This window comes from Peromyscus maniculatus, chromosome 5 (genome assembly GCF_049852395.1).
Source record: "Peromyscus maniculatus bairdii isolate BWxNUB_F1_BW_parent chromosome 5, HU_Pman_BW_mat_3.1, whole genome shotgun sequence".
Lineage (NCBI taxonomy): Eukaryota > Metazoa > Chordata > Mammalia > Rodentia > Cricetidae > Peromyscus > Peromyscus maniculatus.
This window is the reverse complement of record NC_134856.1, coordinates 136,083,456-136,098,141: the sequence shown is the minus strand read 5'-3', so window position 1 is coordinate 136,098,141 and position 14,686 is coordinate 136,083,456. Positions and strand designations below refer to the sequence as shown.

At 49.6% G+C, this 14,686-nt stretch overlaps 1 protein-coding gene and 1 long non-coding RNA gene across 4 annotated transcripts in view; one reads left to right on the top strand and one right to left on the bottom strand.

The window, feature by feature from the left end:
• Nsd1 (nuclear receptor binding SET domain protein 1) overlaps positions 1-8,393 on the bottom strand; it is a 113,929-nt gene extending 105,536 nt beyond the window's left edge. For 2 of the 3 annotated variants that reach the window (XM_042278528.2, XM_015995706.3), the window contains exon 1: positions 7,450-8,376. In XM_042278528.2, the coding sequence (XP_042134462.1) occupies positions 7,450-8,376 (927 nt within the window). Of the gene's footprint in view, positions 1-7,449 lie in introns of all 3 variants that reach the window. The other variant, XM_006976804.4, reaches the window with a different exon arrangement.
• Positions 1-8,683, top strand: part of LOC143273503 (uncharacterized) — a 43,796-nt gene extending 35,113 nt beyond the window's left edge. The window contains exons 2-3 of the long non-coding RNA XR_013051665.1: positions 7,181-7,291; positions 7,680-8,683. This is a non-coding gene — a long non-coding RNA (uncharacterized LOC143273503). The remainder of the gene's footprint in view (positions 1-7,180; positions 7,292-7,679) is intronic.
• The last annotated feature ends 6,003 nt before the right edge of the window (positions 8,684-14,686 follow it).

Below are 14,686 nucleotides of genomic sequence, written 5' to 3'. Positions count from 1 at the left end.
AAAACAAAATGCTGCATAACAAAATCCTGCCCTAAAAAGAAGTATCCTTAGATTACTATAAATTAAAGACTATAAATGCAAATCAAGTTACTATAAGAGCCTCCAAAACAATAGAGACTTTATAAAAATGAGTCTTTCTAGATTTTAACTGCACTACCAGGGAAAGTCATGACAAAAGCCAATTTTAACATTTCTGGTAAATATACTCTATACTGGATATAATTATTAAAAATAATAACCTTGGGGCTGGAAAGATGGCTCAGTTACTTACTGTTCTTCCAGAGGACCTGAGTTCAATTCCCAGCACCCGCATGGCAGTTTACAGCTGCCTGTAACTCTACCTCCAGGGGACCTGACACCCTCACACAGACATACATAAAGGCAAAATACCAATGCACATAAAATAATCAATCATTAAAAAAAAAATCAATTAATCTTCATATTTCAAATACTAAACTTAAAGGTAGAATTTTCTCATGCTCATGTTATATTTTGTAGTAAAATGCAAGCAGAAGTCATTTGCAAAAATGCTGCCCTTTGTTAAATGATTTAAACCAGACGGTGGTGGTACACACTTTTAATCCCAGCACTGGGGAGGCAGAGGCAGGCCCATCTCTGAATTCAAGGACAGCCTGGTCTATAGAATGAATTCCAGAACAGCCAAGGCCACACATAGAAACCCTGTCTCAAAAAAACAAAACAAACAAACAAACAAAAAAACATAGATAAGGCTAGGAGTATAGAGGGATTCCCTATTATGAACAAGGCCCTGGGTCCAATCTCTAGTACTGACAAGAAAATACAATTTTTTAACAGGGAGGAACCTTGAAGCAGATTCTCACTCTAATACAGGCTATCCTATAACTTAAACTCAAAAATCCCACCTGCCTAAGCCTCCTGAATACTAGAACTGTAAGTTTAAGCTATCATGGGCCCAGTTTTTGTTCTGGTTTTCTGAGACAAGATCTTTTATATCCGTCTTTCTGCCCCACCCTCCCAAACACTAATGTTACACACACATCTTACAAAACACAGGTCTTTAATACATTTTGTATAGAAGTATAGATGGTCTTTTATTGCTTTTTAAACATGGTCTCATTATGCAGCTCTAACTGGCCTGAAACTTACACTGATCTGCAAGTCTGTGCTTCCCAACATGCATATACCAGGTATGGTGGTACATGTTTAATTCCAGCATTGGGGAGGTGGATGGAAGACTATATATGAAGTTCACAGCCATCTTCCAGTAGAAAAGGAGTTCAGAAATACCCTGGGATACTGTTTTTGTTTTTTCAAGACAGTGTCGTGTCACTTAGACTGCTCTTGAACTTTCTATATAGCAGACAATGACCTTGAACTTCTGATCTTCCTGCTTCCACCTCTCAAAAGGTGGAGTTACAGATGCTTTACCACATTTGATTTTTCTTTTTTCATTTTCTGTGTAGCCCTAACTGTCTTGGAACTAGCTCTGTAGACCATGCTGGCAAACAGAAATCTGCCTGCCTCTGCCTCCCGGGTGCTGGATTAAAGGCATGCACCACCACCACCGCCGCCGCCACTGCCGCCCAGCCCAGGATACTATTTTTTAAAAAGGGGAAAAAAAAGAGTACTATGGTTATTTTATACGAGGTCGTTGACATGTAAAAAGTTGTTCTAAAGTTCCAGGAAAGGCACCAAAGCTACACAGAGAAACCCTGTCTCGGAAAAAAAAAAAAAAAAAAAAAAAAAAAAAACAAAAACAAACAAACAAAAAGCTGTTTTAAAATTACATTTATGGTCAGGTATGATAGTGCATGCTTTTAATCCCAGCACTTGGGAGGCAGAGACAAATGGATTTCTGAGTTTGAAAGCCAATCTGGTCTGCATAGTGAGTTCCAGGCCAGTCAAGGCTACACAGAGACCCTGAAAGAATGAATGAATGAATGAATGAATGAATGAATAAAGTGTGTTTTTCACTGACAACTATATCTTACCAGCCCAAAGTATGAAAAGAACTTTAAAAGCCTTTATAATTTCATCTAGCAGTAGCTAGATTAATTTTATTATACATATATTATATATATTTAATATATATTAAGGATACATGAGTATTCATCAACTTAATTGGTTCTCCAACAAAATTTCTAAAAATAGAAACTATTTGTAAACTATGGGATCACAAAATGTAAGTAGATAGCACATGCCTATAATCTCAGTACCCGGGAGGTGAAAAGGAACATTAGAAATTCAAGGTCATCCTCACTTACTCAGTGAGTTTGAGGTCAGCTGACTAAGTCTCGTAGTATAGACTACTCCTGATACTCAGGAGGCAGAGACGGGAGGATAGTGAATTCAAGGCCAAGCCAGGCAATTTAGAAAGAACCCTGTCTCAAAATAAAATGTAAAAAAGGAGCTACGGCAAAGCACCAGCCTACCATGTATGGAAACCTAAACACAATTCCCAACATTAGCCACCCCCACAAACAAAACCTCTGAAGATGAATGTCTCAACAGGTGGTAGGCAAGGCAGGAGGGTTCAGGAGTACAAGACACCTGGATTGTACTAGTAAAATGGGTATCATTATCGGCACCACCAATGCAGCCACCACTAGATAGTTTAGTTTGAAAACAAACAAAATATATTAATATATTTAGCAAAGACAAAATACAAATAGCAGGGACTTGAGAGATGACTCAGTGGTCAAGAGCACTGGCCGCTCTTCCAGAGGTCCTGAATTCAATCCCCAGAAACCACATGGTGGCTCACAACCATCTGTATTAGGATCTGATGCCCCCCCACCCCCGTTTCTGGCATAAAGTCAATAGAGCACTCATATACATGAGATAAATAAATAAACCTTAAAAAAAATAGCAAATAAGCATGGGACTGGACAGATGGCTCAGAGTTTGAGAGTACTGGTTGTTCTTCCATAGAACTTGGATTCAATTCCCAGCATCCATATGGGAGCTCACAACCCTCGGTAACCTAAGTTGCAAAAGGTCAGATACCCACTTCTAGCCTCCAAGGTCAGTGTACACAAGTGGTATATAAATATTCACGAAGGTAAAACACCCATACACATATATCATTATTTTAAAAAGCACGCATTAACCTATCAGCAAAAATATAAGTTAAAACCACAATGAAGGAGCCAGGAAGATGTAGTAGTATATACTTGTAATCCCGGCACTCCCAAGACAAAATAAGAGGCAGAGACAGAAAAACTGCCTAGAAACTCATGGGCCAGAGAGCCTGGAGTACAGAGAATAAACAAGAGACCCTGCGTTAACAAAGTGCAAGGAGATAACAAAACCCAGCAAGTTATCCTCTGACCTGCATGTGAGCACTGTGGCATATCCACATGTGAGCATGCGCATACACATCACAAATAACTAAATTAAATGGTTTTAGGAACACAATGGGGCTATCAAGTAAATAACCCGAGTTCAATCTCCAGGACCCACTCAGTAATGAGAACTGACTCTCACAAATTACCCTCTAACCTCCTTCAGCATGCTTGGTAATAAAAGAGGAAAGTTCAAATCACAAATACTCCCTAGTTTTGTTTTTATGTGGAACCTAGGGCCCCATGTATGGGATACATAGCTACTGAACTATAACTCCAGTTGCTGTTATTTGCTTGGGACTTGGTGGTATATTTTTTATTTTTGGTGTGTGTGTGTGTAAGACAGAGAGAGAGAGAGGAGAGAGAGGAGAGAGAGGAGAGAGAGGAGAGAGAGGAGAGAGAGGAGAGAGAGAGAGAGAGGAGAGAGAGGAGAGAGAGAGAGGAGAGAGAGAGAGGAGAGAGAGAGAGAGACAGACAGACAGACAGACAGACAGACAGACAGACAGACAGACAGACAGACATTCTTGCTATGTATTCCAGGCTGCTTTTGAATGTACTAAGTAACCCAATCTGACCTAGATCTCACCACACTTGATCCTTCAGAGTGCTGGGATTTACAGGTATGAGTCATTCCACTTTGTCTTATTGTTTTTGATTAATTTTTTTTAAAGATTTTTATATTTATTTACTTTTCTTCATTCTATTTTGTGTACAGGCATTTTGTCTGCATATGTATCTGTCCATCATATGCATGCAGTGCCTCAGGAGGCCAGAAGAGGGAGTCAGATCTCCTGGGACTGGAGTTACAGAGGGTCACTATGTGGGTGCTAAGAACCAAACCTAAATCCTCTGGAAGAGCAGCTAGTGCTCTTTAGCCACTGAGCCACACCTCTCCAGCCTCTCAAGATGGAACTTTTTAATTATGTAGGTGTGTAAGACCATGGAGACCAGAGACATCAGACCTCCCTGGATCTGGAGTTACTGGCAATTAATTGTAAGCTGCCTGATACATACAGATGCTGGCAATCAAACCTGGGTCCTCTAGAAGAAGAGTGGGCACACTTAAATGCTGAGTTGTCAATCTAGCACACAAACCTTTTTTAAACATTTTATTGTGTAGCCATGACTGACCCTGAACTCTCTCTGCAGACCAGACTAGCCTGGAACTCAGAGATCCACCAATCTGTGCCGTTGAGCACGAGGATCAAAATTGTGTGCAACAACACACAGCATTTAAATCTCATTCTGTAACCCAGACTGGCTTCAAAATCAAATCCTGCCTTCAGCCTCCCAAGTGCTGGGATTACTGACATGTGCCATGGTATCCAGTTTAATACTACATTTTTTTTTTTTTTTTTTTTTTTTTTTTTTTTTTTGGTTTTTCGAGACAGGGTTTCTCTGTGTAGCTTTGCGCTTTTCCTGGAACTCACTTGGTAGCCCAGGCTGGCCTCTAACTCACAGAGATCCGCCTGGCTCTGCCTCCCAAGTGCTGGGATTAAAGGCATGCGCCACCACCGCCCGGCTCAGTTTAATACTACATTTTAATATACGACTATGATATAAGGTGAAAAGATCAGTTTACAATCAGATTTCTTAAAGTTCCAAAGTCATCTAGAGACAGTTTTCACACAGTGAAGTTGTAGCTAAGTAAGTCACTGCAGTAGATGAGCAGGTGTTGTGGCACATGACTATAACGGTGACAGGGGAAGTTTGAGTTTGAGGCTAGTCTAGGCTGCTCGGAAAGAAAAAAACAGGTGCAGTCAGGTGGTGGTGGCTCAGCCTTTAATCCCAGCACCTGGGAGGCAGAGGCAGTCAGATCTCTGTGAGTTCGAGGCCAGCCTGGTTCCAGGAAAGCCAGGGCTACACAGAAAATAAAAAGGAAAAAGGAAAAATCAAGTATGGTAAAGCATCTGTAACTTCTTTTGAGAGGTGGAAGCAGGAGGATCAGAAGTTCAAGGTCACTGTCTGCTATATAGAAAGTTCAAGAGCAGTCTAAGTGACACGACACTGTCTTGAAACTACATGCACAGGTAAGGTGACACAGCAGATAAAGGCATCAAGCCTCATGACCCACACAGTGGAGGGCCAGACCCAACTCCACATGTGTGCCTGCCACGTGTATGAGAATGGTATCAAAACTACATGCCAAATAATGGATATTAATATAAAATGTTTAAAATACAAACAGATCTGTAAAGAGAAAATTAGGAGTTACTTCAAAGGAGACTTGTAAATCACTAAGGAAAGCTAGCTGTGCTCAATCCTGACTAAAATGTTCATGTACCATAAAGACCCACATCTTTTTTTGTTTTGGATACTGCAGCTCAGGCTGGCCTCAAACTCAAGGCACTCCTCCTGCCTCTGTTTCTTGAGTGCTAAGAAATAGGCATGAGCCACACATCTGGCTTACTTTCTCTTTTATGACATCTCTTTTTACCACGAGGCTAAGAAGACCCACCCAGTGAGACAGTATAGACTAATAAGTCACTGACTGTTCAAACTGTTGAGATTAATCTTTTTTCAAGATGTTACCTAGTATGTACAATGTATACAGGTTTCTACTAAGAAAAAAGAAGTAAAAAAAAATGTCTACGTCTATACGTTTGTCAACTACCACGTTAGATGCATAATATTCTCAAAAGGTTAAATGGGGGGAGTGGTTTTTTGAGACCAAGCCTCACACTTTAGAGCAGGCTGACTTAGAACTCACCCTCCAGAGTGTTAAGATTGTAGATGTGAGCCACTATGCCCAGCTCTGCTGCAGTTTTAACAGCACTAGACTCCAGATAGGTGATGAGAACTACAGGTTCACATTTCTATGCCTCTCCTCAATCTACCTCTACACTCAAATCTAATTAACGCATTTGTGAAAATAAAGACAAAATTATACACACATACAATAAATATCGACATTAACCCAAGAAAAGCTGTTTGAGCTACCAGTAGGCTTTCAAAATAAACTATATACTCTAGTATACATCCAGGACAACAGAAATTCAAGACATCCACCACAGCCATTTTTAAGCTAAGAAACCAGAGTATGAACCATAGCTGATATCAATCAACAGAAACAAAGGTGACACACACACACCCCTCTCTCTCTGCAACTTTAGAAATCCACAGAGGAAGGGTTAAATCAACTTTTAATGCCCTCAAAACAATCATCTACATACTACAGAAAAATTCTTATGAAATCTATGTTGTATTTTCAGGCATCTGTTGACTCCTCTTTGGTGACATTATGAGTGAACATGACAATACAGAGTTAGAGCAGAAACAAAACCAGCATCAAATATGTAAAGCTAAAAGTGATCTTTCAGAAAGCAAGTACTCTTCATTTCAGAAGTGCTGAAACTGGGGCTAAGAGAGGTCAGCTGGTCATAAAGTAGTCAGGAAATTCTAAGTTCTAAAAGATAACAACTTTATCTCCCTATCACCCTCCAGCAATACATGACACTAAGAGACTCATGTATTCCTCTCCATTTCTATATGCATGTACATGCTTGCACACAGGACAGATCTATAGACACACTTCAAATTTTAAAACTAGAAAAGCTTATCAAGCCCAACTTGGTGGTGGCAGTTATCAAAGGCTGTAACATTGCAAGTGGTTCAGAAAAAATGAACCTAATTTAAATTTTGAGTGCTGGCCAAAAAAGCTTCTCTGTCTTAGCCAAGTTAAATCTGTGCCCAAAATGCACTTCAACTTGCAGCAAGTCTGGCCCATGAGAAAACAACCCATGCTTTATGCAGCAACAGGACTCCAAGTCACTCAAGGTCCCCCTGATCTGATGGCATCGGCAGACCAAAGCTTTCTGGGTTTTTTGTTGTTTTGTTTGTTTGTGTCTTTAAAGCTAATCAACCGTATACCCACCTGGATCTCCTGACCCAGTCAAACACACACTTGGCCAGACCTCAGTGGGGCAATCTGGATAAGCTACAAAGAACCAACTCGCACAACAGAGGTAAGGCTTAAAAATCAAGGTAAAATTTCCCCAAAAAAGCTCATCGTTAGCTTCCAGCTATGAACTGACAACAAAAACAAATTAGTTTAAGCTTCCCTTTAAGTGGCCTGTATATATACATTCAAGTATATATTTAAGTTGTACCAAAAGCTGCTTACAAATGGCAATTCCTGGGAAGTAGATGATGATGACGTTCCAGGTAATTCTAGCATGTTTCCTAATGTACTGGTACTGGAGTCTGGATCATCCTGAAAAGATAAATTTATTGAGTTAAACTGCTCTTCTATGGTAATGTCTGTATCTCCTAGTGAAATGGGGGTTGGGAGGAGGGCTGTTTTTTCATTGCTTCCGTCCACTTCACTTCTTTGTTTACTTTTCTGGTTTTCAGTTTCAGGAGCTAATGGCAAGAATGGCCGTTTGCCTGCACCAGGTCTACTCTCCGGTGTGCTGTCTCGTTCACTTCCCATGGCCATCTCTACACCGGTTTCTGATTTAGGCTCAATATTGCAGGTGGCATTGGTCTGAGTTTCCTCAAAGATCTCCTCTATACTCTCATCCTCTGTGACTGGCTGTTCTGAGTCCATTTCAGAATCTACATCTGCATCGTCCACACAAGGAAAATTCTCAAAGTGCAGAAAGCCATTCTTGGTCTTCTCTGTTACTCTTAACTGGAGTTCAGGGGAGTTATTACAAGAGGGATCCTGTTTCATAGCAAGTGCTGCTGGACCACCAGGACTCAAGGAAGTGCAAACAATTGGCGACTGAGCTCTTGAATCACTTTTTGCAGGGTCTTGAAAGGATTCTGATCCATCAGCAGACCCACTTAAATACTCTACATTGATCATGGAGGCCAAATCCTGTAGTCTCCGCAGTGGAATGTAACAAGATGGAGAATCTTGTCCATAAGCATTTTGGGATGTTCCACTGGCAGTCGGTAACTGCATAGTGCACCCTTTAAGTGGCTCAGAAAAATTGGATTGACCATTACCGAAAGGGCTGTCCTTGTCTTCAGGGGCCTCTAAATTCACTGGATTAGAAAAGGACAGCAGACAATTCCTTCTCGATAGTTCACAAGTCTGATCCATACTGTGGCCGCATCAACCTGGAATCCAAAAGACACAGCAATTAATCTAAGGTAACAGACCATCTGACTCCTCTCTTCAAAATGGCAGCCACTTCTGAAGGCCTAGTGGCCTCTCTGCTGCACTTCCAAGGACGGAAAAAGTTCTCCAGGCTGACGACAGGAAAATGGCCTCAGTGAGTCTCCGCGAACTACATCTTCCCGGAGCTGGGCAAATCCTGCCACATGGAAACAGCCCGTTCCTCTTCCCTGCACTGCAGGCTGGTGGACACTGGGGCTGAACTAAAATTAAAACGCTTTGGCAGTCAAAACCCCCAAATCTCAAACGAGAACCCTCCTCCTCCCCACGCCCAAGGTCTGGCAGCCAAATCTCATGAAAGAAAAGGGGCTGCAGGTTTGGGGGGCAGCTTCTGCACAAAAAGGGATCCCCCTCCTCCTCCTCCTCCTCCTCGGCAAGCTGGGCGCAGCGGTCACAATAGCGCTGCACCCCGCGCCCAGCCGGCGCCAGAGCCTTTGCAGCTACCGTGCGCAGGCCTCAAGCAAGTTGGCTGAGGCGGGTGTGCCCCGGAGCTCGCCCTCCTGACGGCACACATACTGGCTTCGCCGCTGCAGGAGCCTCGAGAGCGGGACACGGCCGCGGGAGAGGCCGGGGCGGCCGGCGGAGCCGAGGCAGGGGAGCAGCAGCTGCCACAAGCTTGACAAACATGGCTGCTGCCGACGCCGACGCCGCCTGCCCGGGCCGCGCTCCTTCCCACCGCCGCGGCAGCAGCTCCCGGCAGCGCGGCTGGCACGCGTCAACACTCGGCAGCAGGCAAAGTTTGCTGCGGGAGGGCGGCCGCCCCCGCGCCCCCCCCCGCGCCAGCTACCTGAGGGGAAGCCGAGGCCGAGGTGCGCGCGGCGGGGACGGCCGGCGATGCACGGGCCGCGCTGGCCGGGAGGAAGTTCGCCGCCGCAGCCCGGCCCGGCTAGGCCTGAGGCCGGCTGGGAGTGATGGAGGCGCGGGAGGGGGTGGGGGGGCCGCGGCCGCAGCGCCCCCCCCCCCCCCGGCCGCCAACCCTGCTCGGCCACCGGCCCTCCACCGAGCCCTCACCTCACGGCCACCACCATCTTCCCGGCCCGGCTGCCTCCTCCCTCCCGCTCCCGCCCGCCGCCCACCCCTGCGCACTAGTTACCGTGCCCCGCGCCCCCTCCCGGGCCAGCTGGGGGGAGGGGGTGACCCTCATTACACTGGGGCGCGAGCGAGCAGAGCGGAGGGCAGAGAGGGGAGCCGCTCGGCGCACCCCCCTCCCCCCCCCTCCGCGTCTCTCTTCAGGCAGGAAGGCAGCGAACGCGACCTGCCCCGGCCTATTCCTCCTCCGCCGCCGCCACCGCCTCCTCCTCCTCCTCACACCCCCACCGCGCGCGCCCCCGCGGCGGCGGCGGCGGCGGCGGCGGCGCGTGCTCCCGAGAGCGCCTCGCGCTGGCCCGCGTGCGACGGGAGCCCCGGGTGCGCGCGCGCGCGCCCTCCCCCCACCCCGCGCGCGCCCGCGCCCGCCCGCTCGCTCCCAGGCCTCACTCTTCGGGGTTCAGGGCGGGTGAAGTCGGGCTGGCGAGCGAGCGGGCGGCCCAATCAGCGGAGCGGCGGCTGCCGCCCCCTCCCCTCCCCCGGTGCGCCCGCTCGGGCCCGGGGCCTCCGGGCTGGCCCTGCCGCCCGGGCGGGGCCTGAGGCGGGCTCCCTGGGGGCCTCGCGCGCCTCCGGGGAGCGTCGGGGCCTGCGGGCGTCGTGGGTGGCATCGCGAGCCCTTCACCTACCTCGGGGCCCTGCGCCAGCCCCTGGCCGCACACGGCCACCGCACGCTGCGCCTCCCGAACCCCAGCCCCGCAGGCGCCTGGCCTGGCCCAGGCCTGGCCCTGCTCAGGCCCGCGTCAGCCCCGGCCTCCATCTTAGGTTACAGCCCGGGCTCCCCATCCACTGGGCACCTGCCCTCGGCCCGCTGCTTTCGACCCCAGGCCGAGGCAAACCCCCCGCTCGCCGTAGGGCTCACCTGGGGGGCCTGCGACGGGGTCTTCGAGGCCTCGGGCCCCGAGCAGACGTGGCCGCAGGTGAACCCCCTTGCCCAGCCGCACCCCAAACCCACACCACCACCACCACCACCACGACAGACCCAGCTGAGCAGGAAACAAAATGGAGGCAGCAGCTCGGGTCTGCCTCCCCGAGCCAAGCCTGCACGGCCCTGGGGCTCCCGTCTGCCGCAGGCTCGACGCCCGCGAGGCAGGGGGCTGGCTCCTCCCGGGAGCCTCGGGCAGCCGCCCTGGAGCAGCGCAGGCGGGCCCGGGACTCGGCCCTGCGGTCCCCACGGCCCCTCACCCACCACCCCTGCCCTTCCCCCTTCCCTCACTCCTCTCCCTCCCCGAGCCGGGCCGTGCGGGGTGAGCGGCTCCGGGTAGCTGGGTCGGGTTACCCGCCCGGGCCCTGGCCGTAGCACCGTGGCCTAAGCCCAGGGACGAGGCCGTGAGCCCCCCCAGCCCTGAGCCCGCGCCCCGCACCCCGGCCGGGATGCAGCCTCAGAGCGCGCCCGCACCTCGGCCTGCCGCTCTGCAGCCCCCGCCCAGGGAGGCCGAGTCCCTGGTCCAGACACCGCGGGGACGAAGCTCCTTGGTCCCCCTCGGGCCCAGGGGTCTTCGCTGCCCCGGGCGGGGCGAGGGCAGCCCTGGGGGAGGGGTCCACTAAGCCCTGCACCGCCTCCCGCGCCTCGTCTGGGTCTGGGCCTGGCACGGCGGCCCGGGCTGCGGGCGCTGGCGGGCTTGGGGAGGTGCGGGCGCGCGGGGCTAGGGGCCGGGAGGGGCAGCGCCTCGCACGGCGGCCGCTGCAGTTCCCCGCACCCAGGCAGATGGCCCTCTCGAGCGCGCCTCACCCCTGAGGCCCAGGCATCGGCACCCCTGCGGGACAGCACGGGGCGGGCGGGCGGGCGGGCGGGCGGGCTCGCAGGGCCGGCCAGGCCCGAAAGCCACGAGCCCCCGGCCTAGGGACACTCTGCACCAGGCTGCCGGGAACCTCCCAGCGTGCACTCGGCACCGGGGCCCCGCAGCACCGATCTAGTAGGGCTGTGGCGCGTCCATTCCTCAAAGACAGTGGAAGGACAGGTCAGGGAACCCAAGCCAGGCCTGATCCCGCAACTCCAGTCCCCTGAGGCTCTTCTCCCTTCCCGGCCCGGCTGCTTCCTGGGCTTGCTTCACAGCGAGAAGCTCACCTCAGGCATTACTTGGTCCCTAGAGCGTTAAGCGCATCCTTGTTGTTGAGAGAAAGCCATATTGGACCGCCAAAGAATTTCCGCCTCTTCCAGAAAGCCTTCTGTGATTTGGAGTTCATTTTAAAGCTGAGGGCGCCGCCCTCGATGGCCACGTGACCACCATTCCTCCAGAGGCTTAGTAAATGTGCCTAGGTATTGCCCCAGTAGAGTGTTTACTGGGGGCCCCCTGGTAACTAGACCCCACCGGGGAGAACGGCCACTTTTGGCATTCTCCTGCCTTGTATCTCCACCGGTGGGGTATCAGGAATGGGTGAGCCAAACTCCATCCTTCCCTGGCCTTCACCTGGTGACTGGGTCCAGCAAGCAGCAGCTCAGGATGCTTCTAGCTGTTTGCTGTCCAAGACCCACAATCCATTAAAAAGGGCTCAAAAATAAGCTTTTAGTATAGCTTTAGCAAGTGCTGGAACTCTGGCCCTGCCAAGAGAGCAAGTGAATTTCCTTAAAGAAAGCGCGCCGTGGAACCAAGAGCAATGAGGGTATTGTGACCTCAGAGATTCCTTCGGTTGAAGACCGAGATACTCAAGTTTCCAGATGCAAAGGTGACTGGCAGTTTTCCCTGTGCTAGAACTAGCCTGAGAGAAGCTGGGGCATAATTCGGGGCTCTATCCCACGGGGACCACCTTTTGTTCTACTGAGGAGTCGCTCTTGCTGGCTCCATCAGGCAATTCAATAGGAAAGCTCTAACTGGTTCCTTTTTCACAACTAATAGTTTGAGTTGGTCATTTCTAACTGGCAATTACCCCCAATGCTAATGACTCCAAAGTTCTTCCCAGTGCATAGCCATTTTGATGTACTTGGAACAGCCACTGGGTGGGTTTGAAGAAGTCATTTTTCAGCCCCCAGCCTCAGTGTACTCACCTGTGTCCTCCAAGTCACAGGCAACTGGGACACCCCATTACAGGTTAACAATCCACCCTTAGCAATTACAGACAGTGCCTGGTGAATGCTGAAATGTAATTCATTGTTTCCTTGGGCAACCATTTCCTGCATTCTAGGCAATGGACTAGGCTCTGGGGAAGCAAAATATGAGATGTTATACGAGCAATTCTGTTGGCCTCGGGGAGGGAAATGGTTAAATAAAAATACTGAGGTGTGGAGGGAGATTAGCTGATCTCTGCACAGTACTGCCCTGCAGGAACCCCTCTTCCTGCCTTCCGACCATCCTCTACATTCAGGGTGACCTAATTACTGACATGGGTAAGACTGGAACCTCAGGGAAAATCAGACTTCCCTGGGTAACACCTAAGGGCCCTCCCTGCCTCGTACAATCAGATTGTCTACCAGTGACCCAACCAGCATGCTTACTGGAGCTAAGTTGAGTATCTTCTCGGGCTTATATTCTCACAAGGATACTGAGTCCTTAAGTGAGGCAGGACGGGTTCTGGAATGTACACCTAGCTCTTCTCTGGCTGGTCACAACCCAAGAACCTATCTGGGCCTGTATGTCTCATCTAGAAACAGATGAGAATCAATGCTTGCTGGATGTGTGTTGTGCATTAGACCCCACCGAGCACTTGGCACACACCTGTTCCTCTAACTCTTTGCTAGTCTGTGAAGAATTAAGGACTCGGAGGTCACGCCCTTTGTGCAAGATCTCAGAACCATTGCTTTCAGCAGTGGGGTGAGCCCCCATCCTTGGTCTAGCCTGCACACCTAACAGATGCCGTGAGAAGCCAGGCATGTTGGGCACACAGATGTGCAGGGATTTGAATGTTAGGCAGTGAGCTTACCTTAGCCTCCATTTCCTCCTCTGTAATCCGTGGTTATTTTATCATGACTCCTACCCTGATGAGAGGTACCTGCTGGGATTTTTGGCCATGCAGCCATCTCTTTTAGAACTGTTCCTTTTGATTCGTTAATTCAGCAAATACTTGTTGAGGATGATCAGAGCCTTGTGGAGAAACAAACCAGCAATGCTAGAAGAGCACCCAGCGGAAGATCTAGAAAGGACTTCGAGGGGGGATTCTGAAGGATGAAAGGAATAGTCAGGGAGGGAGGGCACAATAAAGATTCCAGCAGAAGAACCCAGAGAAACACCATTTGGAGGGAGCTGACCATGACCATGATCTAGAGCATGGGCCAGGAAGCTATGTAAGAGGAGGCTGAAAGGAAGTTAGGAAAGACCACAGGCCTGATCGTGAAGGCCTTGGAAGGAGCTGGGGTGCCACAGAAGGATGACAGCGTGAGTTTTGCCTGTAGACTAAAAACAGTCCGCTATTATCTAAATGCACTAGAAACACACCAGAAAGGATCCTGCCTCTGGTGTGTGCTATGATTGTCATATTCCACAAACAGCAGTAGCTTATGCTTATCCAAGACACTCTTTTAATCCACTGGGATGGGCACTCTTATTATTTCCACCTTGCAGGCATGAAGCATGTATGCACACAGCCAAACTTCCATCCTCCACCCAGTTCATACACTTTGTTCTCAATCAGGGCTTGGCAGAGACATGGAGGCCTCTGATAATTCATCCCAAATGCACATAGTGGACACTGTGATCATCCCTCCTGGTGAATCCATGAGTGGCTTCCTTCATGTCTCCACCCAGGAGGTTCTCCAGAGCTAAATTACACTCCACTTGAGATCAAGGTCGGGCTGGCCACATCAGAGGTCAGACAGCTCTGTCAAAGCAAAGTTGTCTTCCTGTCCCAAACACCAGGTGTCTGTCACTAAACGGTCCCATAGCTATAGCTTGAACTCCAAGGACTTCAGCTGCCACTCTCAAGTTTTCTTCCCCTCAAATATCACTCTGGAAAATCCTGTGTACGGTGGCTACATCATCATCACTTACCCAAGTGGCCTGGTGCCAAGACAGGCCACATTCCCTCATGTGAATGCTTGTGCTGGTCCCTCTGCCTGGCAAACAAATGTTCATATCGGTGCAGAAGATGCCTCCTCAAGTCTGGCAGAGGCAGGTGGATCTCTGTGAGTTCCAGGACAGCCTGGTCTACAGAGTGAGTTCCAGGACAGCCAGGGCTGCAGAGAGAAACCTTGTTTTGAAAAAAAGAGAGAGAGAGAAGG